Source organism: Bufo bufo, chromosome 7 (assembly GCF_905171765.1).
Source record: "Bufo bufo chromosome 7, aBufBuf1.1, whole genome shotgun sequence".
Classification (NCBI taxonomy): Eukaryota; Metazoa; Chordata; class Amphibia; order Anura; family Bufonidae; genus Bufo; species Bufo bufo.
The window spans coordinates 125,625,351-125,652,797 of record NC_053395.1 but is presented as its reverse complement, the minus strand read 5'-3'; the positions used below and the strand labels follow the sequence as shown (position 1 = coordinate 125,652,797).

Below are 27,447 nucleotides of genomic sequence, written 5' to 3'. Positions count from 1 at the left end.
CTGATGTCCTGCAGGCTGGGCTGTGGCAGCATACGGTTGGTCAGGCAGCAGAAAGGCTCTGGGGCTGTCATTGTGCTCTGGAACCTTCACCTTCACAGCCACTGCTATCTCTCTCGTACAGCGCGGACTCTGCAGGAGGCTTTCCGTTTGCTCTCCGTCCTCATAAAAGTCTATGGGAATCAAAACGGATCCATCTAGTTCTCGTTTTACAAGACTGAAAACAAAGTCCTGTCGACAGGATAACAGCATAAGGGGCCCAGACCGATCCGTTATGATTTCTCATAAACTTCTATTAGGACAGAGCAAAACGGAATGCCTCTGAAAGGTTTCCGTTTTGCATTCCATCTGGCCATTCCGTTATATTCCGTTTGAAACGGAACCTATAACGGAATGGGATAACGCAGACGTGAACCCAGCCTTAGGAATAGATTGTTTCTGAATACTCCAGCATACCGAGGAAGAAAGGAAAACTCTTGAAAGCTTGTCTTTTAAGTATTAGGTTAGTACAATAAAAACGGACACACTGTTATGGAGGATCTGTGGGTATAATATATATATATACATACATGCGCGCGGCGTGTGTGTTTGTGCTTTAGGGTGCACACCCTAATGCAATAGGCTGCGCACACCTATGCCTGGAATGTCCTATGCAAGGAAACCGCAAGTATCACAAGTTGCTGTACAGAGGATGGGCCAGATTTATCAAGTCAGAATAATGGAGTGAAAAAGTCACAAATTTTTGCGCAATCACTAAAACTGCGCAAAGATTTGTGACTTTTTTCTGCTCTGCACTATGCTCACCAGTTTTCTGAAAGTGGGCGTGTTTTCTTATGTAAATGAATCTCTAGACAGATTTACTATTACGACTATTTAAAAAGTCGCTAAAAAATGCACAATTTCACTCCAGTGAGGACCATGCTTATCTTTTGAGACTTTTTAATAGAACATGCAACTTTTTGGTAAAGACGTGCGACTTTTTCGCAATTATGTGCGACTTTTGTAAAGCTGCTTACTGACGGATAAACTGCTACCGTCAAACCACATTTATTACAGTCTTAAAGGGCCGATCATAAATCTGACTTGGCTAAAACTGACTTTAGCCATATGTGAAAGTGGAGTGAGCTGTCATAGTAATGACAAATCCTGCCCGATGTGTTTATTTGGTTGGACTGAGGATAGCTCAGCCACGTCCTATATAGTGACCTTATGTTTAGTTAGAGCCTGGACAAGGCTAGGTGTTGTGTTTATGATTTTGTTTTATGCACCCTGGAGAAATAAAACTGGCAGGACGACAGTTTAAATGCACTTCTGTCTCCTGAGTCCTCCGTGTGCGTAATAGACTGACTATTTCCCTACCTTTCACCCCTGGAAAGGAGAGCTTGCAAGATGCATTGTCATATCCCATTATCATTGAATTGTTCTCGGGCCTATAATAATCTTGGGTCCTAGCAACTTCCTCCCTCTGGTTGCTAATGCAGATCCCTGGGTCGCTGCAATAGGCACAAGAAATGATGGAAAAAAATACATCAGAGGTGCTATACAAGCTGCTGCCTACCACTGAGTCCCAGTAGATGGGCATTATTTATTGTTGTAAATATAAAAACCCAGCAGCTGTAAATGCTGAGTTTTAAGTCATTAGTATACAATCATCATGAAGCAAGGTCAAATTTGGTTTTATTTGCATTAGATGGTTCACAATGTACTTAATAAAAGTCCACAATTTTCTTCAAAGAACCAACTTTGGAGTTTGGAGATCCCCAACTAGCAAATCTTCTGTATTCACCGGGTTTAAGGAAATACTGATTTCCCCGAAAACCAGGCTCTTCAAAAAAAATCCAGTAACCATCAAGAACATTACAGGACAAAATGTAATTTGTATGGAAGCTTTCATTAATATTTGAACAGTCATTAACATACTCCTTCATCTGACCATGGAAGTCTTCTCTCTCATACAGTTTGATTCTGTAAGATCCACGATGCTATAAAGGGGAAAAAAGAAAATGATATTGAAAACTCAGTGATTTTGATTTATACTGCCATTTTTTTCATATAGTAAAAAGTAGTGATGATCGAGCATGGTCGGCCGAACACCAGTTCGGCTCGAGCATCTTGATGCTCGGCACATGGCGGTATTCTGCCGAACAGTGATTGCCAGTTTGCCATGTTCGCCCGCGAACACATGCGGGCTGCCATCTTAACTCATAAGTCCGGCGAGGCACAGGTAAGCCGTTACCTGTGCCTGCGCCGCGAGCCGGTCTGAAACAAATGCGGTCACCGGGAGCAGGCAGTTCCGAGAACAGCCCGAAGAAGGCCCCCGGCGGCTGTTCTCAGGGCTCACCTGTGCCTCGCCGGACTTGTGAGTTAAGATGGCAGCCCGCATGTGTTTGCGGGCGAACTGGCCATCACTGCTGCCGAATACCGCATGTGCTCAAGCGCAATGCTCGAGTCTCCGACCCGCACGCTTCTATGCAGCCAATAAACATGCAGGTAAGTACTGCCCTCACTGTAATGTCGTAGCCATGTTGGCTGCTAGCATTACAGTGATTAGCTGGTCGGAACATGCGTCATCGGGTGCTATATAGCACTCAATGACGCATGTTCGGATCGTTCTTAGTCAGGGAGAGCTGTGTTGAGGAAGGGACAGACAGAGTAGAGAGTGATTTAAGAATATTTTTACCACCAAAACTTTTCAGAGACCCAAAAGTCCTTTTAAGGACTATTGTGTGTGGCAGCAGCAATTTATATTTTTAGCGCAACCTGCGCTAAATTGCTAAAACTTTACAGACCCAAATGTCCTTCTAAGGACTATTGTGTGTGGCAGCAATATCTATTTTTAGCGCATTGTGCTGTTCCTTTCATATTGAATTTCTGCACTGTATTATTTCTTGTTTTACCTATGTTGTTTAAGTCTATTGTTCTCTGCTGCCATCTGCTGGCCGGAATTTGTATGCTGCACGCCTTCGTTCGTTGTCTATAAAGTTTTATCTCTGGGCGTGGTTTTAGCAGCCTTGGGCCTGGTCACTTCCTGTAGCCTTTTTCAGTGCTGCATCCTTTGTGACTGGAGACACACACCTCGGCTTGTGAAGGCATCAGTTTTTGACCAGCAGTTGCCTCAGCAGTTGCCTCAGCAGTTAGCCTCAGCAAAGACATCCACATCACAGCATCTACTGCATTCCTGTATTGTATCACCGTATATCACTGCTCTGGATCAAATAAACCCACGTTTGATTGCATCCTCATGTCTACGTCTGGATCCATCTAACCTGAGCATCTGCCGGTCCGGTCTGCTCCACTGCTTGGATACGAAGGTAGGCCAGTCACAAAGTCATTATCATTTACACCTTCATTCGCCTTCATGTGGGGACAGAACACGCATCCTTCGCTAAATAGCGTACAATGGTTAGGCTGCTGCAGACAGTGACATTAGCTGCGCCACATCTCCAGTGTAAAGTGTGCACATCCAAAAAATATCTGAAATACAGTGTACTTTTTCCGTAGATGGTGTCCACTGCGGACAGTGACATTAGCTGCACTACATCTCCTGTGTAAAGTGTGCGCATCCCAAAAATATGTGACATACAGTGTACTTTGTCAATAGACGGTGTCTGCTTCTGATCTGCAGTGTAACGTGTGCGCTAAAAAAAAATGTATCTGTGACATTACCGGTGGTACCTCTCCTGTATAACGTTTCCTCATCCCAAATACCTGTGACTTTCCCGAAATTTTCTATTAGCTCCTCATTACCTGTGGGATATATTCTGTGTGAAGTTTCCACATCCAAAATACCTTTTTTTAAATTTGTTTGCACATACACTTCCAAAGGCTTTGCATGTGGAAGAGGTAGAAATGGGGGAAGACATTAGACAGGGTGATAGCCAGACCACCCTCAGTTCGTCTTCTCAGTGCGAATTGGACGACGAAGTGGAGGAGTAGCAGGAGACGGTTGCCTCCACTACAGAGGGTAGTACCCATGGAAGTTTAATTACACCTGTTCTGCATGGGTGGGCAGAAGAGGAGGAAGAGGATGAAGAAATTGACAGCGATCCTCCTGATGACGACAGTGAAGTTTTGCCTGTTGGTACTCTGTCACACATGGCTGACTTCATGTTAGGCTGCCTTTCTCATGACCCGTGTTTATATGCATTTTAGACAACACGGATTACTGGTTGTTCACCCTTCTCGTTCCCCACTACAAACAGTATACAAAGAGAACTCCTCATCTCTCATTCCTCTGGTGGAGAGGACGAGCAAAACGGTGCAATACCAGAAGATCTTTGTTGAAAAATTGCTCCAAAAATTTCCATCTGACAATGCTGGCGGCAGTGTCCGTAGTTCCTTGGCCAACCGAGGAGGGGAGACAACAGTTCCAACAGAGGCAGGGCAACACTCTCCAAAGCCTGGGACAGTTTCATGACACCCTGCCAGCACCCGCACCCTGATGCGCGGCCTAGTGTCACAAGGAGGGAAACATTTTGGAAGATGGTGAAGGAGTACATAGCAGACTGTGTTAACGTCCTCAATGATCCCTCAGTGCCTTACAACTACTGGGTGTCCAAGATGGAAACGTGGCACAAACTGGCGCTCTACGCCTTGGAGGTGCTGGCCTGCCCTGCCGCCAGCTTTTTTCTGAGCGGGTATTTAGTGCTGTTGGTGGCATTATAACAGATAAGCATATCCGCCTGTCAACTGAAAATGCTGACAGGTTGACTCTTATAAAAATGAACAAGGCCTAGATTGACCATGACCTCTCGACTCCACCAGAGGAAAGCTGATGAACATGAAGGCACTTTAAATGTGTTGTTTATAATGTACTGAATACACTGAATTCCCATGCACCCCTTCCACCACAAACTTGGGTATATGGTTGAAGCTTCCTTTTCTCATCCTCCTTCTCCTCTTCCATCATATCAACATGCCTATTAATCGCATATAATGCCCTCGCATATATATGCCCTTTGCATATAATGTTTTACAGTGTCAGCTCAGATGCAGGCCCTCATATATAATTTTTTTAGGGGGCAGCTCACCAGCAGGCCCTCGCATATAATTTTTTATAGTCAGCTCACCAGCAGGCCTTCACCTACAATCTTTTACAGGGTCAGCTCACCTGAAGGCCCTCGCATATTATTTTTAGAGGGTCGGCTCACCTGCAGGCCCTATCCTACAACCTTTTAGAGGGTCAGCTCACCAGCAGGCCCTTGCATATATTTTTTTACGGGGTCAGCTCACCAGCAGGCCCTCACCTAAAATCTTTTACAGGGTCAGCTCACCAGCAGGCCCGCACCTTAAATCTTTTACAGGCTAAGCTCACCACCAGGCCCTTGCATATATTTTTTTACAGGTTCAGCTCACCAGCAGGCCCTTGCATATAATGTTTTAGCGGGTCAGCTCACCTGCAGGCCCTCATTTACAACATTTTAGAGGGTCAGCTCACCTGCAAGCCCGCACCGAAAATATTTTACATGGTCAGCTCACCTGCAGGCCCTCACCTAATTATACCTAATAGGTGATTTGCGCGCATGCTGCCTTGCTTGGATGTGGTAGACGTAGCCGTTTCTCAGGCTCCCTCTCCGGAATCGAACACTGATTCGCCGTTACCCAGTGGTCACCATGGTTTGAACTGAAAATAACATTGAAAGTTGATAGGGCAGACATCCGAATGGATCGTCGCCGTCACGGGAATGTGCGATTGGCCCCAGGTTATCTAGAGTCACCAAAGCTGCAGCAGGCCCTCGCCCATAAAGTTTTAGATGGTCAGATCAGCAGGCCCTTGCTCCAAATGTTTTTGAGGGTCACCAGCAGGCCTTCATTCATAATTTTTTAAGGCTGTGTATGATGCCCTCCTTCATGTGTAACAAAGGGTGTATTGGAGTGACGGTTCCTTGTAATTTTTGGCAGCCCTTTCACTTAGTGCATAGGCTTTATGAGTGTAGGAGTCCAACTACATGAACAATTGTACCACAATGTGAATGAGGCCCTCCTTTATGTGATATACAGGTTGTATCAGAGTGCCTCTTCCTTGTAATGTTTGGCAGCACTTGCACTTTATATACAAGTAAATATACAGGAAAGAATGTTTCCTAACAATTTTTCCTCTAAAATCTATTTAATCTTCGGTTTGGTGCGCATTATTGTCAGTCTGTAAAAGTGGCATACTACTCGACAACATCGTTCCCAGCAGCGACCTGGGAGTCCAAGATGCATCCAGACATCCTCCCCATGCTGTTCCCGAGCCATTTCAGTGGTGTTTCCATCAATTTCTGACCTTTTCCTATGAACCAGGCACCCTCTCCTCTTCAGAGGAGGGGGGTGCCTGGTTTAATGCTATGGTACTCCCATTGACTTCCATTATACTCGGGTGCTCGGTAGGGCACCCGAGCATCCTGATGTGTTTGGCCAGAGCACCCAAGCACTTTGGCGCTCGATCAACACTAGTAAAGAGTACTTTTCAGTGCATTAGTGATTCTAGTGCTGTTCTCAGCACTGAGTAAATCGCATGTCTTTGTACCTCTGTTCCAGCTTCCCTCTCATACACCTTGACATTTCCCAGACTTAACAAGACAAAGTAACTGCAATTATGCATTGCCTCCCCCCTCATCTTCTATTTACAGCAATGGTATCGTTAGTAGGACATATGCCCAGATCTTTTTTCCCAGTGTCCCAAAACTAGCAGCAAGCACTGCAATAGACCATATTCACAGTCTCAGGATGCAGATACAGTTGAATACTGATGGCACCTATGGCTCCTTGCTTGTTTCTATGGTTATGACCACCCTGTAATCCAGCAGCGGTGGCCATGTTTGAACACTTTAGGAAAAAAGCAAAGGCCTCTCTGGTGGCTGGGACAATGGGAGTATGCATAGTCCACCACATTTTTTTTATATAGTGTACAAGCGCGAGTAATATTACAAAAATATAGGAACTCTGGACAGGTATTATTACTCTTGTGGACCCTATGGGAACTATTACTAATAAGAGTACTCTGAGGTACGTATATTATTACTATTGAGGACACTAGGGTGCACTTTTACTAATGGAGACAAGCTGGGGGAACATTATTACTATTGGGGACACTATGGGAAACACTTTTACTAATAAGCACATTCTGGGTGAGAATGATTACTATTGGTGGAATTTTTGAGGCACCCTAGCAATCTACTTTTGGGGACACGGTACAGTAGAACTATTTATGTTGGGAACATATTGCAAAAACTATTTTTTGGGGCAATTAGTGGGCATTATGACTATGAAAGACACTTTCACTTGTCACTATTATTTCTGATACTTGCTATTTGCTGGGCACAATAATTTTGAGAGCACTCTAGCTAGCACTAATTGCTTTAGGGATCGCTATGTGTAATGTACATGTATATGGAACTATCTGCATGATGCTAATATTAAAGTATAGGATTTGAGGAAACTATCCAATATTAGTGGTATTAGCAAGATAACAATGTTAACACACCAGGATGGGATGATAAGGAGTATGATGGAAAAGTGGGGATCCTAAGATTTTCTGGACAGCAAATTCTGAAGAGAAGACTCACGGGTTGAAAAAGCATGGAAATCTCTGCCAAATGGAGAAGAGAAGGATTCCAATCAGAAAAAAAAATATGTGTGAATAAATGGTTCTAATTGTGTATTTTTCATGTGTCTGATAAGTGGTTTTTACTCTCCTGTATGTTTGGCTGCACTGAATTTAATAAATGTATTATCCAGTGCGGGTGTCTAGGTCTGGCATAAGGATGAAAGGACCTCGGTACATGTTCTTTCCATGGAGTTTGTGCCCTTGATCATTTAGGACTCCCTGAGTGCCCCTGAATTAGAGTATTAGGGTGATTAAGGAGAATTCAGCAGGTAGGGAAAGTGGGACTAGGAGCTAACTATACAGGCGAAACTCGAAAAATTAGAATATCGTGCAATAGTTCATTTATTTCAGTAATGCAAATTAAAAGGAATTGCATTAATGCAGCTTAAAATTTGAATCTTGTGAAAAGGTTCATTATTCTTGACTCAAAGGGCCAGATTTATCATTAGCTCAAGTCAGAATAATGGAGTGAAAAAGTCGTGTTTTCTTATGTAAATTAATCTCTAGACAGATTTACTATTGGGACTATTTAAAAAGTCGCAAAAAAGTCGCAAAAAAATGCGCAATTTCACTCCAGTGAGGACCATGCTTATCTTATGAGACTTTTTAATAGAACATGCGACTTTTATGTAAAAACGTGCAACTTTTTCGTAAAGATGTGCGACTTTTGTAAAGCTGCATACTGACGGATAAACTGCTACCGTCAAACCACATTTATTACAGTCTTAAAGGGCCGATCATAAATCTGACTTGGCTAAAACTGACTTTAGCCATATGTGAAAGTGGAGTGAGCTGTCAGAGTAATGATAAATCTGGCCCAAAGTGTCACACTCTAGTTAGCTAATTAATCCATATATCCTGAGCAAAGGTTACCTTAAAATTGTGACTTTGGGGTTTCATAAGTTATATAAGCCATAATCATCCAAATTATAACAAATAAAGGCTTGAAATATCTCTCTTTGCATGTAATGAGTCTATCTCATATATTAGTTTCACCTTTTAATTTGCATTACTGAAATAAATGAACTTTGTACGATATTCTAATTTTTCGAGTTTCACCTGTAGGTGCACTTTAGACACCTAATCATATAGATTCACAATTTGAGGTGAAACATTGATATTCTACATTTTGAAAACTACCAAATTATAATGTCGCATGAGCGTATGTTATAAAAGCTCAATATATAACTGTTGCATGAACCAGAGATTGTATTTAATGTTCATCAAAAAATTAACACTTACATGTGGAATTGAATGGCAAGATCTAATGGAGTCATTCAAACCCATCCAGCTCTGGTAGTCAGAATATTCTCCTCTTTTAAGGTAGTACTGATGTCCCATATAATTAGAACGTTCATAGATTACCCAACATCCATTTTCTACCCGTATTGAGTTGCAATGAGGAATAAAAGCATGTAAATCTGCATTGTCTCCTGAACATTCATGCAACTTTCCTTGAAAGTTCCTCTCTTCGTAAAAAATTATCTGTTAAGAAACAATAGTTGAAAAAATGGAATCCAATGCAATAATAATCTACTGCTGATGTTAGAACTAGAGGTAAAATATTTAGCTAATATTCAAAATAACAATAAATGTTTTATTAAGTACTGTAAAATTTCAAAACAAGTGTGATACTTTCGGTGTGTATCTATATAGATATATGTACAATCTATGCGCTAGTATCTTATTTACCTTGCCCATGATATGAAGAGTCAGGTGTTCTAAGTGTTCGCAGCTTTAATACTGTGGTTCTGAAACTTTATATATGACAGGTCATGCGGCTGAATTGCATTCTCCATGCAAATGAACTCTGTTCACAATAAAGGTGCATTATATGTGATCCTTTTTGTGTGATACAGTATGGTTGTACTTTAATTGGTTGCTTTTCATGTAGGGTTTATAGAACTGTTTAAATCAGCAAAACCATTAAAAAGTCACCGTCAATCTGCATAGAAAGAGAGAACAATCTAGAATGGTAACAAAATGTCCACTATGTTTGTCTGATTTATTTCTAAAATCATATTTAAATAATATAGGATAAGCAATTTAGAAAGCTTGTTTATCATATGCTGATTTTATATGATGTTTGGCTATAGAACCATGTCTCAGATGTATGCAACTGCAAAGCTATATACTGAGGGTGGGTACAGTATCTAGATATTTGTCTGTGTGCAGCAAGCCCCCACAGGAACCAGTGTACAGGATGGAAGTGGTAGTAGCCCTGAAGTAGTGTTGTAGTGTCCTACCCCTTAGACCGTCACTCCCTGGGGTCCATTGCAGTGAAAGTAGTGGTACTGAAGTATGATGCCAGAGATGCCTTTTTACGAAGTGCAGCATATAACTTGAAATACATACAGCAGAAACAGGCTTTAGTGCAATTTTTCTCTGGCACCAGTTGAGGAAGTATGGTGGCTGGTTGTATGGAAATTGACAGGCACTAGCAGGTACTTGTGGATATAGGTGTCCACTAAAATATATTGGCTTGATGTTTGTCTGGCCTGGTGGTTGTTTAGGCAGGTGATGGTGCCAGAGCTATAACCCTTCACCTTGCAGCAGTGTCTGAAAAGCTGTAATTTCGCTGGTCACTCTGCTATCTCCTACAACTCATGGTTGGCTTCTGAATTCTGATGGTTTCTCTGGAGTGTTGGTCTCACAGTAGAACTGGATCTGGTTTCTAAATATCCCTCTCGAGTGTTTGTCTCACAAAGAGATACAGTTCCAAGGAGTAGGAGCCCTGCCATGTGCCATCTCACTCCTTGCTGTCTCAACTAAAATGCCCCCTCCTGACAGGAAGCAGTACTTGCCTACTCCTACCAAGAGGGGAGGAATGGAATGGTAAGTTCAATTTCTGTTACCATACATTACCAACCATTTCTCCTTTTGCTAGAATAAAGGCGTTACCATGAAAATAGATAACAATACATAATAAATATTTCCAGATACCCCAGGTCTAGGTTATTGCACACCTCCTTAATGAGTATGGAAATAATACATTCTATTGCTGATAAGAGTAGCTTACAATTTACGTTTATGCCTAGTAAACAGTTAAATCTGCAGACGATTGGTTTAGTTTATATGCAGAATCTGAACAGGAAAACAAGAATATAGACTGTAAGCATATGTCAGTCAGTGAAAATAAAGAGAAAATATGGAATTGTCACGAGGGTATCAAGAGCCACGTCTGACTCCGTTATACCCGGGGTCAGGAGGTCGCAGCGTGTGGCTGCGCGCTCTATATCTAAAGATCACGTTGTTTCGTTGTTTCTTAGTGATTGTTTTCTGTGTTTGCCTTGCTATCCTTTTTGTCTCAATCAGGGATCCATAGCTTCTCCTCCTCAGCTGTTTCTTGTCTGCCACTCCCAACCTCCTTATATTCTCCCCTCACACTTCTCTAGTTGCCAGTTATAGAGCTTCCTGCCTGGACATCTATACTGACCCACTGGAGTTGTGAATCCTGGTTGTCGTTCCAGAGTGCTACCCTCCGGATCCCTGTTGGGCTTCTTGTTGTCTCCTGTTGTCGCCCACCTGGGATTATATGTTGAGTTTGTATTGTCTGTCCTTCCCTTGGTGTTTTCCTTTAGAGCTAGTGGTGCGGACTAGTGTTCCCACCGCCCTGTTCACTATCTAGGGCTCAGCTTAGGGAAAGCCAGGGCTTTAGGCACGTGATCAGCGTACGGGTGAGGAACCCGTCTAGGGACGTCAGGGCAGCCAGGTGCCAGCCGCTAGGTGAGTCAGGGGTCACCACCTTCCCTCTCACTTGGGCAGGGCCTTCCTTGTTCCCTCCCTCTGCGTCACGTATGTGATAGTCACGCTGACCGTGATATTATAACTGGCCATTACTTTTTGAGAAAAAAAAAATATTTTTTTTTTTTTTTTTTTTTTTCTCTACTTAGAATCCAATATGGATCCTATTGCTGCCTTGGCAAAACAGCTTCAAGGCCTGTCTTTGGAGGTGGCAGGATTGAAGTCGTCTGTCCTCCAACAACAGCAGCAAATGCAGCTGACCGCACCCCCAGTGGTTGCTATGGGTAACCAGGTAGTTACAGAACCAAAGGTTGTTCTTCCTGACAGATTTTCTGGGGGAAGGGACAAATTTGCGACGTTCCGTGAGGCCTGCAAATTATACTTTAAGTTGCGCCCTTACTCCTCAGGTAATGAAGAACAGCGGGTAGGGATTGTCATTTCCCTGCTTCAGGGGGACCCACAATCCTGGGCGTTCTCGTTACCCCCTGGTTCCCAGGCTCTCCGGTCAGTGGAGGGATTTTTTGGGGCTTTGGGTCTCATATATGATGACCCTGACCGAGTCGCCCTGGCTGAGTCGAAGTTACGGAGACTCCTACAGGGAGATCGGTCAGCAGAGGAATATTGCTCAGAGTTCCGTAGGTGGGCTACGGATACTCAGTGGAACGACCCGGCTCTCAGGAGTCAGTTCTGCTCTGGGTTATCTGAAAGGGTTAAGGATGCACTGGCGCTGTATGAGACCCCCCTTTCCCTTGATGCTGTTATGTCCCTCTCTATCAGAATAGATAGGCGTCTTAGGGAGAGATCGAAAATTCCTGAGCAATTGGTTACCTCTCCCAAACAACAATTAGTCTGTACTGACTTAGATGAGCCTATGCAGCTAGGAGGAACTTCTCGTCAGGTCCGTCCTCCTGAGGTTCGCCGCAGGGGGGGGGGCTTGTTTTTTCTGTGGGGGGAAGGGTCATTTCATTAATGTCTGTCCCTCTCTTCTCAAAAACAAAAGACCGTCGGAAAACTACTAACCCCAGGCTGTGCGGAGGATGTCAGCCGGGGGGTATACGTTTCCTCCATACGAACATCTCAATTTGTGTTACCAGCGGTTATTGTTTTTGGTGTTAAGACGGAGTCTATTTCTTTTTTTCTAGACAGTGGAGCAGGGGTAAATTTGATAGATGCCCATTTTGCCCGCACTATGGGTTTGTCTCTCTGCACGCTGCAGAGACCTATTCCCGTATTCGCTATAGATTCGGCTCCTCTGTCTCAGAGAAACCTCACCCACATTGTTCATAATTTACACCTTCGGGTAGGGGACCACCATAATGAGTGTCTTTCATGTTACGTTCTGGCGGGCCTTCCATCTCCTGTGGTATTGGGTCTCCCCTGGTTGGTAGCGCACAATCCAGTGGTGGATTGGCAGGCCAGGGAGATATTGGAGTGGAGTGAGCATTGCAGAGAGAATTGCTTAAATAACAAATGCTTAATCGCCTCCATAGCTTCCATACCTACATTTATTTCGGACTTTGAGGACGTTTTTTCTGAAAAGGGTTGTCAGAAGCTACCACCTCATCGTCCTTATGATTGCCCGGTTAACCTGATTCCCGGTGCAAAATTACCCAAGTCCAGGTTGTATAATCTTTCGGGTCCCGAGAGACAAGCCATGAAAGATTATATCTCCGAGAGTCTGGCTAAGGGACACATCAGACCCTCTTCTTCACCCGTGGCTGCAGGGTTTTTCTTTGTTAAAAAGAAAGATGGGGGCCTGCGTCCTTGCCTAGATTTCCGTGAGCTAAACCAGATAACCATCCGAGACCCATACCCTCTTCCTCTCATTCCTGACCTTTTTAATCAGATTGCGGGTGCTAGGTGGTTCTCCAAACTTGATCTTAGGGGGGCCTACAATCTGATTCGTATCAGGGAAGGGGATGAGTGGAAGACAGCTTTTAACACCCCTGAGGGGCATTATGAAAATCTAGTTATGCCTTTCGGTCTGACCAATGCCCCCGCTGTCTTCCAACATTTCGTTAATGATATTTTTAGTCATCTCATCGGCAGGTTTGTAGTCATATACCTAGATGATATCTTAATTTATTCGGCTGATCTGAAAACACATGAGGTGCATGTCAGGCAAGTACTGCAGGTCCTACGGACGAATAAATTATATGCGAAAATTGAAAAATGTGTCTTCGCCGTTCAGGAAATACAGTTCCTGGGATATCTATTATCTGCTTCAGGTTTCCGTATGGATCCTGGGAAGGTCCAGGCAATTTTAGATTGGGATCTTCCTGAGAACCTTAAAGCCCTACAACGGTTTTTGGGTTTCGCAAATTTCTATAGAAAGTTCATTAAAAATTATTCAGTGATCGTTAAACCCCTTACCGACATGACTAGGAAGGGGACTGATTTTTCCAAATGGTCTGACGCCGCTAAAAATGCATTTTCCTCTCTAAAAGAGAGGTTTACCTCGGCACCTGTTCTAATTCAACCTGATGTCTCCCAGCCTTTTATTGTTGAGGTAGATGCGTCAGAGGTGGGAGTGGGGGCTGTATTGTCTCAGGGTCCGTCTCCTGGCAAATGGCGCCCTTGCGCTTTCTTTTCCAAAAAATTATCTTCTGCAGAGAAGAACTATGATGTTGGAAATAGGGAACTGTTGGCGATTAAACTGGCGCTTGAAGAGTGGCGTCACTTCTTAGAGGGAGCAATCCACCCCGTCACGGTGATTACGGATCACAAAAACCTTCTGTACCTAGAATCGGCTAAGCGTCTCACCCCTAGACAAGCTAGGTGGTCGCTATTCTTTACCAGATTTAACTTTGTAATCACCTATTGTCCTGGGGCAAAAAATACCAAGGCAGACGCGTTATCTCGTAGTTTCCCTGGAGGGGGTAATGTTAGTGATCCGGTACCTATTTTACAAAGAGGAGTGGTTGTCTCTGCTGTACACTCTGTTCTAGAGGGAAAGGTGTTAGAGGCCCAGGGGGACGCCCCGGCCTCTTGCCCCTCAGAGAAATTGTTTGTACCGTTAAACCTGCGTCTTAAATTATTAAAAGAACATCATAATTCGGCACTTGCTGGGCACCCGGGTAGTAAAGCAACCTTGGAGCTATTATCTCGTCGTTTTTGGTGGCCAAGGTTGCGTCAGGATGTAATGGATTTCGTGTCTACTTGCTCTACTTGTGCACGCGCGAAAGTCTCTCATACACGTCCAGCAGGGTCTTTATTGCCACTTTTTATCCCCAATAGGCCATGGACACATCTGTCAATGGATTTCATCACTGACTTACCGTTGTCTGCGGGTAAAACAGTTATTTTGGTAGTAGTAGACAGGTTTAGCAAAATGGTACACTTTATTGCGCTACCCGCACTTCCTAATGCTAAAACTCTTGCTCAGGTGTTTATCAGTGAAATCGTGAAGCTTCACGGGGTCCCTTCCGATGTGGTTTCGGATCGGGGAACCCAGTTTATTTCTAAGTTTTGGAAAGCTTTTTGTTCCCGTTTGGGGGTACACTTGTCCTTTTCCTCAGCTTTCCATCCTCAGTCGAATGGACAGACTGAGCGTACCAACCAAAACCTAGAAACATATTTAAGGTGTTTTGTGTCTGAAAACCAAGAGTTGTGGTCATCATATTTACCGTTAGCTGAGTTTGCCATAAATAATCATTATCAGGAGTCCACTGGCAAGTCACCATTCCTTGGTGCATACGGTTTTCATCCCCAATTTTGTACTTTCAAAGAGGGGGGGTCTTCTGGGGTTCCCGAAGAGGAAAGGTTTTCTTCATCTCTTTCATCGGTATGGCAGAAGGTGCAAGTTAACTTGAAAAAGATGAGTGGTAAATATAAATGCATGGCCGATAAGAAACGGTCGCCAGGTCCGGACCTAGGAGTGAATGAATATGTGTGGTTGTCTACTAGGAATATTAAGTTGAAGGTTCCCTCTTGGAAACTGGGCCCTAGGTTCATTGGTCCTTATAAAATAGTAGCCGTTATTAACCCTGTGGCTTTTCGCCTGGAGCTACCTCAGACTTTTAAGATCCATAACGTCTTCCATAAATCGTTACTCAAGAAGTATGTTCCACCTCTAGAACCATCACCACTGCCACCTCCTCCTGTTATTGTGGATGGTAATCTGGAGTTTCAAATAGCCAGAATTGTTGATTCTCGTCGGGTCCGCCGCTCTCTTCAGTATCTGGTGCATTGGAGGGGTTACGGTCCCGAGGAAAGAATGTGGGTTCCAGCGTCAGAGGTAAACGCCAACAGGTTAATTCAGGCTTTCCATACCTCTCATCCGGAGAGACCTGGTCCTGAGTGTCCGGAGGCCCCTCGTGAAAGGGGGGGTACTGTCACGAGGGTATCAAGAGCCACGTCTGACTCCGTTATACCCGGGGTCAGGAGGTCGCAGCGGGTGGCTGCGCGCTCTATATCTAAAGATCACGTTGTTTCTTAGTGATTGTTTTCTGTGTTTGCCTTGCTATCCTTTTTGTCTCAATCAGGGATCCGTAGCTTCTCCTCCTCAGCTGTTTCTTGTCTGCCACTCCCAACCTCCTTTTATTCTCCCCTCACACTTCTCTAGTTGCCAGTTATAGAGCTTCCTGCCTGGACATCTATACTGACCCACTGGAGTTGTGAATCTTGGTTGTCGTTCCAGAGTGCTACCCTCCGGATCCCTGTTGGGCTTCTTGTTGTCTCCTGTTGTCGCCCACCTGGGATTATATGTTGAGTTTGTATTGTCTGTCCTTCCCTTGGTGTTTTCCTTTAGAGCTAGTGGTGCGGACTAGTGTTCCCACCGCCCTGTTCACTATCTAGGGCTCAGCTTAGGGAAAGCCAGGGCTTTAGGCACGTGATCGGCGTACGGGTGAGGAACCCGTCTAGGGACGTCAGGGCAGCCAGGTGCCAGCCGCTAGGTGAGTCAGGGGTCACCACCTTCCCTCTCACTTGGGCAGGGCCTTCCTTGTTCCCTCCCTCTGCGTCACGTATGTGATAGTCACGCCGACCGTGATAGGAATATTGTCCATATGGTGAAAGTCTTTCACAGATTAGTGTCAGATAGATCCATATATAATTTCACCAGTGCAGTTCCAAACACAGACGCTGTTATCTATGAAGATTCATCAACTGAGGGTGGAATTTCAAGTAAAGTAGAGGAAAATAAGAATAATGATTTGAGATCTCAGCAGAATGAGATGATACACATATGTATGATCTCTGCTGAGGGTGACCGTAACCTTATAGATGAGGAAGGGTCAGTACAATTAGAGAAGACATTGCAGATCTCTGCTAAAGGTGACTTTGTGTCAGTAGACAATGAAAGGTCTATACAACAACAGACATTGTATATTAATGAGGCCAGCTTACAATTAAAATTGCAGAAGCAATTAATGAAAATATGCAAAGAAATTCCCACATATGATGCAAACTTCCATATGTGTAGGAATTCTGTGATTTTTGAGAGCCACGCAGACAGATTTAAATTATCAAATGAACAAAGGAATGGATTATTTGGATTGTGGCTTCCTAGGAATGTTTCTAGGAGTCTAACAATGAAACAGGTTGATGATAATGAGTCAAACGAGTAGGTTTTTCATAGTGATGGTCAAAGATTAAAGGAGCTGATTTGGTGCACTAGAAGTGACAGCATGCCTTCTAAAAGAATAAAAAATTGGCACATGTTTGAGCGGACATACAAAGCGGTTATTGAAAATGTCAAACCTACACATATGATTCACATGTTTGCCAGAAAGTTCAAATTTTTAGAGCCTTCTATATTAGTGTTGGCATCAGAGAAACAAACATTATTTCAGGCTGCAAAGTTTCTGGACATAAAGACGAAGCACATCAAGCAGAACATATCTCCACCACATATAAGAAGTGTAGAAAGAACACCGGTAGATGCAAAGCTAGACAAAACCCAGCCTAAGAAGACTCAAATATCATATACATGTAAAAGATACTTTTTATGAGGAACCTAGAAAGTTACATGTAATGTTTAAACCCTATCATATGATAAAATCAGTCACACACACAAAAACACAGATACCAACTGTAACTGAACATAACTCTGTGTCACCAATCTACAGATAGACTGACTCCAGTGCAGGATCTACAGATGGAACAAGGTCAGATTTCTAAGGTAGATAAAAGTTTGAAGACCAAAGGAAAGATACTAAGAACCAGATGAGTTCTAAATGTGATTAACCTGTCATTATTGATCAAAAATGCAAGAAAATGCAGTCAATGGATTTCTTAAATGAATTAAGAGATTTTGACATTTCTAAACCAGTCACACTGTACAGGATATTCCGGGATCTCAACAGAGAAGTTATAAGAAGAGGGTTGCCTAGAAATAAGTCTATTGAGGACATAATAGTAATGATTTTGGACTGGATAAGGATAAGATTTAGTTTTCCCAATTAAGTTGGCTACTAGAAATGAGCGAATTTTTTTAACATTCGATTCGCCAGCGGCGTACATAGAGAAGTGAGGGCCCCATAGCAAGGATCTAACCAGGCCCCCCAGACAGGACAGAAGGGTTTCTGCCTAAACCCCTTTCAATGACCCTTGGGCCATTTTTTCACTGCCTCATTTGCTAAAAGTTTTTCCTTTAGAGGGTAGAATCCTGACCAAGTTTTTACCTCCAGTAGAAGAGGAGGTAATCCGAACTAAGACTGGGTCCCCTCTTGCCCTGGGCCCCATAGCAGTCGCATGGTCTGCCACTATGGTAGTTACGCCCCTGTGATTCGCCGATTCGCCAAATTTTTGGGGAGAAATTAGATCCGAATTTATTTGCGGTGAATTACGTAAAAAAAACTGCTATTTCCTGCATGCAGATAGCCTTTCTAGTGGTGTAGAATATTGTGCCTTTCAGGAACACACACAGGGAGTCTGCTTTGGTAGTGAAATAATACTGTGAGTCAGTATGACATGCAAATGACAGGCGTCGCTCTAAGATTAGTATCACTGCACACTTGACTTATTTGGGCAGTCACGGGGCCAAAACTGACCAAATAACTTAAATATGAACTCAGCCTTACAGGTCGATGTTAGCGCCAAGAAGAAGCACACTCCTTTTACACCGTCATAAGCTGAATCCACGTAGATGTCTACAGAACCTATTCTATTAAATGCTTATACAAGTAGTGCCCCCCCCCCCCCCCCGACAGAGTGGAGAGGGTGTCAGCAGTAAGTTTGTGTTGACGTCACTGATTATTTTGCCCTTCCTCTGATCCATCAGAACAATGACCCACAATAAACAGATCCTGTCTGTGGAGCATCTGCCTGCACTCAGTCAGCATTTTGTCAGTAATCCATCAGTATCGCTAATGCCAAAAAAAACAGGAGTGGATCCAAAGCAGATGACACGTGAACGGAATATTTGCATGTCTTCTGTGTTTTGTACCCAATCCTGCTTTTGGCTACTCTTCTTTTATTTATTTTTTACGGGGGGGGGGAAACAAAAAAGACAATAATGTAACACATAAAATACAACACAGAAGGGGCAAAACCACTAAATTTTACTGAGAAACTAGAAAAAAAAATGCTTCATCAACAAGAATAGATTGACGACCAGTGTCGGGGTGACCACGATGGTAATGCATATTAATCATGAAATGTATGGGGTTATGGCTGATAACTGGAGGACAGTCCAGCAAACACGCCGACTTCTGCTCATTCCTACAGTTCAGGCTACACAATCACAGCTGGAAGGTAACTGGTCGGTACAGGCAAGACCCAAAATTCTTCATAAATAAGCCTTAGTATGTGCAGGTCTCACAGCTGCTGTAACAAAACGGTAAGAAGCAGTATAACATGTAGTAAGCACTGCAGGGATCATATGTAAGACATCCGGGGGGCCCAGAACATTGTGGACAAGGTCTGAGATGAGAGTCGTCCATGTGTTCAATACTGGATGTTATTGATGGCCAGCTTCGTGATGAATCCCAGGACTCAGACTAGGTAGTCCTTACTGAGGAACTTCCTTCACAATGCACTGATGCTACAGATGCCATCATCATGACGAGCTGGGTTGCTGATAAGTGGTTTCCTGAGTGTCTGAAGAACTGCGAGTAAACCATTGGAATAAATTGTCCACTTCCTCCAATGTGACCTCGTCCTTTGATTTATGAATATCATTCTATAAAGTCTTGAAGTCCTCTGCGTGGATGCAATAAGAAATGTCAATGCTAGGTTCGACGAGCAAAGAGGAAACAAGCTCTGTGGCAGACACTGATCCATACCCGTCATACCCGATCCACATCGCTGCTAGCCACGTAAGGTCCTGAGAACTGACCACCAGCTTACCGAAGCAACAGTCAAATTTTCTTTGGAACCACGTCCCTACAATAGCCATGAGCGCCTTGGAGCCGTTATACAGGAAGAGCGGGAGGCAAGTAAATGTCTTTGGTAATACCTCCAATAGATTATCCTCTGTGAACGTCCCGCATAACCAACCTTTCCACACAATCCGGTCCTCTGTGCTTGCCTTGGTGAGTGGAGGCTTGGATGAAATCTGTATGAGCACAGCCAGTGGATCTCTGTCCTTTCCATTGAGTCCAGGTAAACTGGAAAATTTGGCTTTTAGATTCAGCTCTGAGCCCACTTCAATGCCAAGACCCTTCTGCTTCTCCACAGCTATGTGGGCAGACAGGTGCTTGGAATACTCTTTCAGTCTGGTTTGACTTGCTTGCTGTGTTGGATCTTTTTATTCTGTGTGACATTGGAATAAAGAACTACTTTCTTTTTTGGAAGCTGGACATCCTGAGTTATTTCTATATCTTTCAGTCTGGTGTATGGGAAATTATACATCGGTGTCACGCTAGACAGAGTCCATCGTTTTTGAAGGAGCAAAGCAGCCTGTGCTGGATCAAGAGTTTCCTACAAGGAGGTGCACTGCGGGATTTTTCTTTTAGACAAGCTTTGCAATGCAGACTGTCGACGTGCAGAGGTCAAACTTACGGGAGGATACCTCGAGTTGTGAAAATGACTGCTCCTTCGTGCCGATGACCTACTTCTGGCGGTTAACACCCCATCCGTTGGTGTTTGCATATCCTTGCGATAAATGATGCTCCCGTTCACTGACTGTAAACAGAGATCTTGACAGACAAATGTATCAAACTCTGTGCCATCTTTCTAGGCGCCACGTCTCCAGTTCCTTGGCCAGACAGATTTACCAGCATCTGTTCCAGGACATGAAGCAGTGGAATCACATAGTTCATCCCGTAGTCCTGGCGACTGACAAATAACGTGGCCTCCTCAAAGGGCCTGAGCAAACGGCAGGTGTGACGCATGAGCTGATACTGGCTGACTTCGAAGCTACACAGGATCATCAGGAAATCATTTATGGCCTTTTTCTGTATGTACAGTCAGTCCAACATATGGAGGGTGGAATTCCAACAGGTGGAAAAGTCTCATAACAGCCTATGTTGTGGGATGCCACTATGCCGCTGCAGCTCAAGGAGGGAGTGCTTTGCAGTGTACAAGTGGATGAAGTGCATGCAAAGTTTCCTGGCCATTGTTAGGATGTCTTGCAGATGGGTGGAAGACTTCAGGAACTGCTTGACAACCAGATTGAACACGTGTGCCATGCAGTGCGCATTGCTCAGCCCTCCTTGACGCAGCGCCGACACCATGTTCTTCCCGTTGTTGGTCACCATGGTTAAAATTTTTAGTTGTCACATAGAAAGCCAATTTCTTGCTGAAGGACACTGACCAGTTCCTCCCCTGTAAAAAAATAAATAAATAAATAAATAAATAAGTTAGTCAGCACCTCCCAGTGCGCAGGTGCACGCTGCCATGGCAGAGACCTAGAAGAAAAAAAGACAATGCAGCAGCAGCCTGCAAATCAGATAAAGTACAACAATGCCATAGTCACAAAAATTATGATTACAAAAATTATAGTGCTAATGCTACGCTTATTTATAAAGTGAGATGCTTGGCCAATGCATTTTGTACAAAACCATCTGAGCCCATCTGCCGAACGTCAATTCCTCCCCTGTGTGACTCCGTTCGCCCAGTAAAACCAGGTGCAGAACAGCGTGAGAGTGATGAGAGGGGTCGCACATGGCTTGCATACACTACATGCCTCCAACATAATTCTTGGATCTCTACATGAAATGAATTAGAGATGAGCGAATCGAAGCTGACTAAGTGGAATTCATTACAAATTTTAGGAAAAATTTGATTTGCACACGAATGTGAATTTCCTCGCGCTTCGTAGTAACTAGAGTTGAGCGAACACCTGGATGTTCGGGTTCGAGAAGTTCGGCCGAACTTCCCGGAAATGTTCGGGTTCGGGATCCGAACCCGACCCGAACTTCGTACCGAACCCGAACCTCATTGAAGTCAATGGGGACCCGAACTTTTTGGCACTAAAAGGGCTGTAAAACAGCCCAGGAAAGAGCTAGAGGGCTGCAAAAGGCAGCAACATGTAGGTAAATCCCCTGCAAACAAATGTGGATAGGGAAATGAATTAAAAAAAAATAATAATTAACCAATATCAATTGGACAGAGGTCCCATAGCAGAGAATCGGGCTTCACGTCAGCAAAGAATCAGTCTCTTCATGCCATAGCAGAGAATCTGGCTTCATGTCAGCAGAGAATCAGTCTCTTCATGCCATAGCAGAGAATATGGCTTCATGTCAGCAGAGAATCAGTCTTCATGTCATAGCAGAGAATAAGGCTTCACGTCACCCACCACTGGAACAGGCCACTGTCACATATTTAGGCCCAGGAACCCAGGCAGAGGAGAGAGGTCCCATAACAGAGATTCAGGCTTCATGTCAGCAGAGAATCAGTCTTCATGTCATAGCAGAGAATCAGGCTTCACGTCACCCACCACTGGAACAGGCCACTGTCACATATTTAGCCCCAGGCACCCAGGCAGAGGAGAGAGGTCCCATAACAGAGATTCAGGCTTCATGTCAGCAGAGAATCAGTCTTCATGTCATAGCAGAGAATCAGGCTTCACGTCACCCACCACTGGAACAGGCCACTGTCACATATTTAGGCCCAGGCACCCAGGCAGAGGAGAGAGGTCCCATAACAGAGATTTAGGCTTCATGTCAGCAGAGAATCAGTCTTCATGTCATAGCAGAGAATTAGGCTTCACGTCACCCACCACTGGAACAGGCCACTGTCACATATTTAGGCCCAGGCACCCAGGCAGAGGAGAGAGGTCCCATAACAGAGATTCAGGTTTCATGTCAGCAGAGAATCAGTCTTCATGTCATAGCAGAGAATCAGGCTTCACGTCACCCACCACTGGAACAGGCCACTGTCACATATTTAGGCCCAGGCACCCAGGCAGAGGAGAGAGGTTCCATAACAGAGAATCAGGCTTCATGTCAGCAGAGAATCAGTCTTCATGTCATAGCAGAGAATCAGGCTTCACGTCACCCACCGCTGGAACAGGCCACTGTCACATATTTAGGCCCCGGTACCCAGATAGAGGAGAGAGGTCCCGTAACAGAGAATCTGGCTTCATGTCAGCACAGAATCAGTCTTCATGTCATAGCAGAGAATCAGGCTTCACGTCACCCACCACTGGAACAGGCCACTGTCACATATTTAGGCCCAGGCACCCAGGCAGAGGAGAGAGGTCCCATAACAGAGATTCAGGCTTCATGTCAGCAGAGAATCAGTCTTCATGTCATAGCAGAGAATCAGGCTTCACGTCACCCACCACTGGAACAGGCCACTGTCACATATTTAGGCCCCGGCACCCAGACAGAGGAGAGAGGTCCCGTAACAGAGAATCTGGTTTCATGTCAGCACAGAATCAGTCTTCATGTCATAGCAGAGAATCAGGCTTCACGTCACCCACCACTGGAACAGGCCACTGTCACATATTTAGGCCCCGGCACCCAGACAGAGGAGAGAGGTCCCGTAACAGAGAATCTGGCTTCATGTCAGCACAGAATCAGTCTTCATGTCATAGCAGAGAATCAGGCTTCACGTCACCCACCACTGGAACAGACCACTGTCACACAGTTAGGCCCCGGCACCCAGACAGAGGAGAGGTTCATTCAACTTTGGGTTGCCCCGCAATATAATGGTAAAATGAAAATAAAAATAGGATTGAATGAGGAAGTGCCCTGGAGTACAATAATATATTGTTAAGGGGAGGTAGTTAATGTCTAATCTGCACAAGGGATGGACAGGTCCTGTGGGATCCATGCCTGGTTCATTTTTATGAACGTCAGCTTGTCCACATTGGCTGTAGACAGGCGGCTGCGTTTGTCTGTAATGACGCCCCCTGCCGTGCTGAATACACGTTCAGACAAAACGCTGGCCGCCGGGCAGGCCAGCACCTCCAAGGCATAAAAGGCTAGCTCTGGCCACGTGGACAATTTGGAGACCCAGAAGTTGAATGGGGCTGAACCATCAGTCAGTACGTGGAGGGGTGTGCACAGGTACTGTTCCACCATGTTAGTGAAATGTTGCCTCCTGCTAACACGTTCCGTATCAGGTGGTGGTGCAGTTAGCTGTGGCGTGGTGAGAAAACTTTTCCACATCTCTGCCATGCTAACCCTGCCCTCAGAGGAGCTGGCCGTGACACAGCTGCGTTGGCGACCTCTTGCTCCTCCTCTGCCTTCGCCTTGGGCTTCCACTTGTTCCCCTGTGACATTTGGGAATGCTCTCAGTAGCGCGTCTACCAACGTGCGCTTGTACTCGCGCATCTTCCTATCACGCTCCAGTGTAGGAAGTAAGGTGGGCACATTGTCTTTGTACCGGGGATCCAGCAGGGTGGCAACCCAGTAGTCCGCACACGTTAAAATGTGAGCAACTCTGCTGTCGTTGCGCAGGCACTTCAGCATGTAGTCGCTCATGTGTGCCAGGCTGCCCAGAGATAAGGACAAGCTGTCCTCTGTGGGAGGCGTATCGTCATCGTCCTGTGTTTCCCCCCAGCCACGCACCAGTGATGGGCCCGAGCTGCTTTGGGTGCCACCCCGCTGTGAACATGCTTCATCCTCATCCTCTTCCACCTCCTCCTCATCCTCGTCCTCCTCGTCCTCCAGTAGTGGGCCCTGTCTGGCCACATTTGTACCAGGCCTCTGCTGTTGCAAAAAACCTCCCTCTAAGTCACTTCGAAGAGACTGGCCGGAAAGTGCTAAAAATGACCCCTCTTCCTCCTCTTCCTCCTGGGCCACCTCCTCTTCCATCATCGCCCTAAGTGTTTTCTCAAGGAGACATAGAAGTGGTATTGTAACGCTGATAAAGGCGTCATCGCCACTGGCCATGTTGGTGGAGTACTCGAAACAGCGCAACAGGGCTCACAGGTCTCGCATGGAGGCCCAGTCATTGGTGGTGAAGTGGTGCTGTTCCGCAATGCGACTGACCCGTGCGTGCTGCAGCTGAAACTCCACTATGGCCTGCTGCAGCTCGCACAGTCTGTCCAGCATGTGCAAGGTGGAGTTCCACCTGGTGGGCACGTCGCATATGAGGCGGTGAGCGGGAAGGCCGAAGTTACGCTGTAGCGCAGACAGGCGAGCAGCGGCAGGGTGTGAACGCCGGAAGCGCGAACAGACGGCCCGCACTTTATGCAGCAGCTCTGACATGTCGGGGTAGTTGCGAATGAACTTTTGCACCACCAAATTCAGCACATGCGCCAGGCAAGGGCTGTGCGTCAAACCGGCTAGTCCCAGAGCTGCAACGAGATTTCGCCCATTATCGCACACCACCAGGCCGGGCTTGAGGCTCACCGGCAGCAACCACTCGTCGATCTGTTGTCTGTTGTTTGCTGGGCGGCAGGTGCCAACGTTCCTCCAGAGGCGGAGGAAGAGGCCGAGGTGGCGGCAGCAGCAGAAGAGGCCGATTCGGCAGCAGCAGAAGAGGCAGCAGGGGGAGCCTGAGTGACTTCTTTGTTTTTAAGGTGTTTACTCCACTGCAGTTCATGCTTTGCATGCAGGTGCCTGGTCATGCAGGTTGTGCTAAGGTTCAGAACGTTAATGCCTCGCTTCAGGCTCTGATGGCACAGCGTGCAAACCACTCGGGTCTTGTCGTCAGCACATTGTTTAACAAAGTGCCATGCCAGGGAACTCCTTGAAGCTGCCTTTGGGGTGCTCGGTCCCAGATGGCGGCGGTCAGTAGCAGGCGGAGTCTCTTGGCGGCGGGTGTTCTGATTTTGCCCACTGCTCCCTCTTTGTCTTTTGCTACGCTGTTGGCTCGGTCTCACCACTGCCTCTTCCTCCGAATTCTGAAAGTCAGTGGCACGACCTTCATTCCATGTGGGGTCTAGGACCTCATCGTCCCCTGCATCGTCTTCCACCCAGTCTTCCTCCCTGACCTCCTGTTCAGTCTGCACACTGCAGAAAGACGCAGCAGTTGGCACCCGTGTTTCGTCATCATCAGAGACGTGCTGAGGTGGTATTCCCATGTCCTCATCATCAGGAAACATAAGTGGTTGTGCGTTAGTGCATTCTATCTCTTCCACCCCTGGGGAAGGGCTAGGTGGATGCCCTTGGGAAACCCTGGCAGCAGAGTCTTCAAACAGCATAAGAGACTGCTGCATAACTTGAGGCTCAGACAGTTTCCCTGATATGCATGGGGGTGATGTGACAGACTGATGGGCTTGGTTTTCATGCGCCATCTGTGCGCTTTCTGCAGAAGACTGGGTGGGAGATAATGTGAACGTGCTGGATGCACTGTCGGCCACCTAATTGACTAATGCCTGTACCTGCTCAGGCCTTACCATCCTTAGAACGGCATTGGGCCCCACCAAATATCCCTGTAAATTCTGGCGGCTACTGGGACCTGAGGTAGTTGGTACTCTAGGACGTGTGGCTATGGCAGAACAGCCACGTCCTCTCCCAGCACCAGAGGGTCCACTAACACCACCACGACCATGTCCGTGTCCGTGTCCGCGTCCCTTATTAGATGTTTTCCTCATTGTCCCCGTTCACCACAATTTTGAAAATGGCAAATTTGGGAATACTTTTTCAACCCAGAACAAAAACTGTGCTTTTACGGTCACTACAAATAATTTGACCAGCTAAAACAGTACAGATTTGGTTGAATAGAAATGTGAGGCCTATTTTTTTCGCGCTGTGTGACAGATATACCTTTAATCACAGAATTAGACTTGTATCTGCACGGTAGCGTGTGTGTTAAGTTTTTCAGAATGACACTATCAGCACCTTGAATCTAAGATATCCTTTTTGGGATAGATTTAAAGTAGGCCTGATATAGCAGAAACTACTAATTTTGAGAATGGCAAATTTGGGAATAGTTTTTCAACCCAGAACAAAAACTGTGCTTTTACGGTCACTACAAATAACTTGACCAGCTAAAACAGTACTGATTTGGAGGAATATAAATGTCAGGTCTATTTTTTAGGCGCTGGGTGACAGGCTCAACTTGCCCCTGATGTAGTATATGGCCAAAAAATAACCACACTATTGATGGTTAAATGCACTTCGGTGACACAGGCTCAGCCTGCACCTGATGTAGTATATGGCCAAAAATTAACCACACTGTTGATGGTTAAATGCACTTGGGTGACACAGGCTCAGCCTGCACCTGATGTAGTATATGGCCAAAAAATAACCACACTGTTGATGGTTAAATGCACTTGGGTGACACAGGCTCAGCCTGCACCTGATGTAGTATATGGCCAAAAAATAACCACACTATTGATGGTTAAAAGCACTTGGTGGTAGCTTGTGCTGGCGCACCACAAGCCACAAAATGGCCGCCAATCACCCCAGAAAAAAGTGATATAAAAACGCTCTGGGCAGCCTAAAAAAAGTTAGCAATTCAATATTAGCACTTCAATGATCCACAGCTGGAGATCGATCACTGAATTAAGTCTTTTGGAGGAGTTAATCTGCCTAATCTCGCCCTAACGTCGCAGCAGCAACCTCTCCCTATGCTTGAATCAGCAGAGTGACGTGCAGCGCTACGTGACCCAAGCTTATATAGAGGCTGGGTCACATGCTGTACTGGCCAATCACAGCCATGCCAATAGTAGGCTAGGCTGTGATGGCCTCTTGGGGCAAGTAGTATGACGCTTGTTGATTGGCTGCTTTGCAGCCTTTCAAAAAGCGCCAAGAAAGCGCCGAACACCGAACCCGAACCCAGACTTTTACGAAAATGTTCGTGTTCGGGTCCGTGTCACGGACACCCCAAAA

At 45.3% G+C, this 27,447-nt stretch overlaps 1 protein-coding gene across 2 annotated transcripts; it reads right to left on the bottom strand.

The window, feature by feature from the left end:
- Positions 1–1,703: 1,703 nt before the first annotated feature.
- LOC121007659 (gamma-crystallin M2-like) lies at positions 1,704–9,289 on the bottom strand. 2 transcript variants are annotated; one of them, XM_040439752.1, is made up of 3 exons: positions 9,281–9,289; positions 8,825–9,073; positions 1,704–1,979 (listed from the first exon to the last, which is right to left on the bottom strand). In XM_040439752.1, exons 1-3 carry the CDS (start codon positions 9,287–9,289, stop codon positions 1,704–1,706), a joined length of 534 nt encoding a protein of 177 aa, XP_040295686.1. The 2 variants fall into 2 exon arrangements, with proteins under 2 accessions (XP_040295686.1, XP_040295687.1); XM_040439753.1 differs by having other exon boundaries at positions 8,831–9,073.
- Between the last annotated feature and the right edge of the window lie 18,158 nt (positions 9,290–27,447).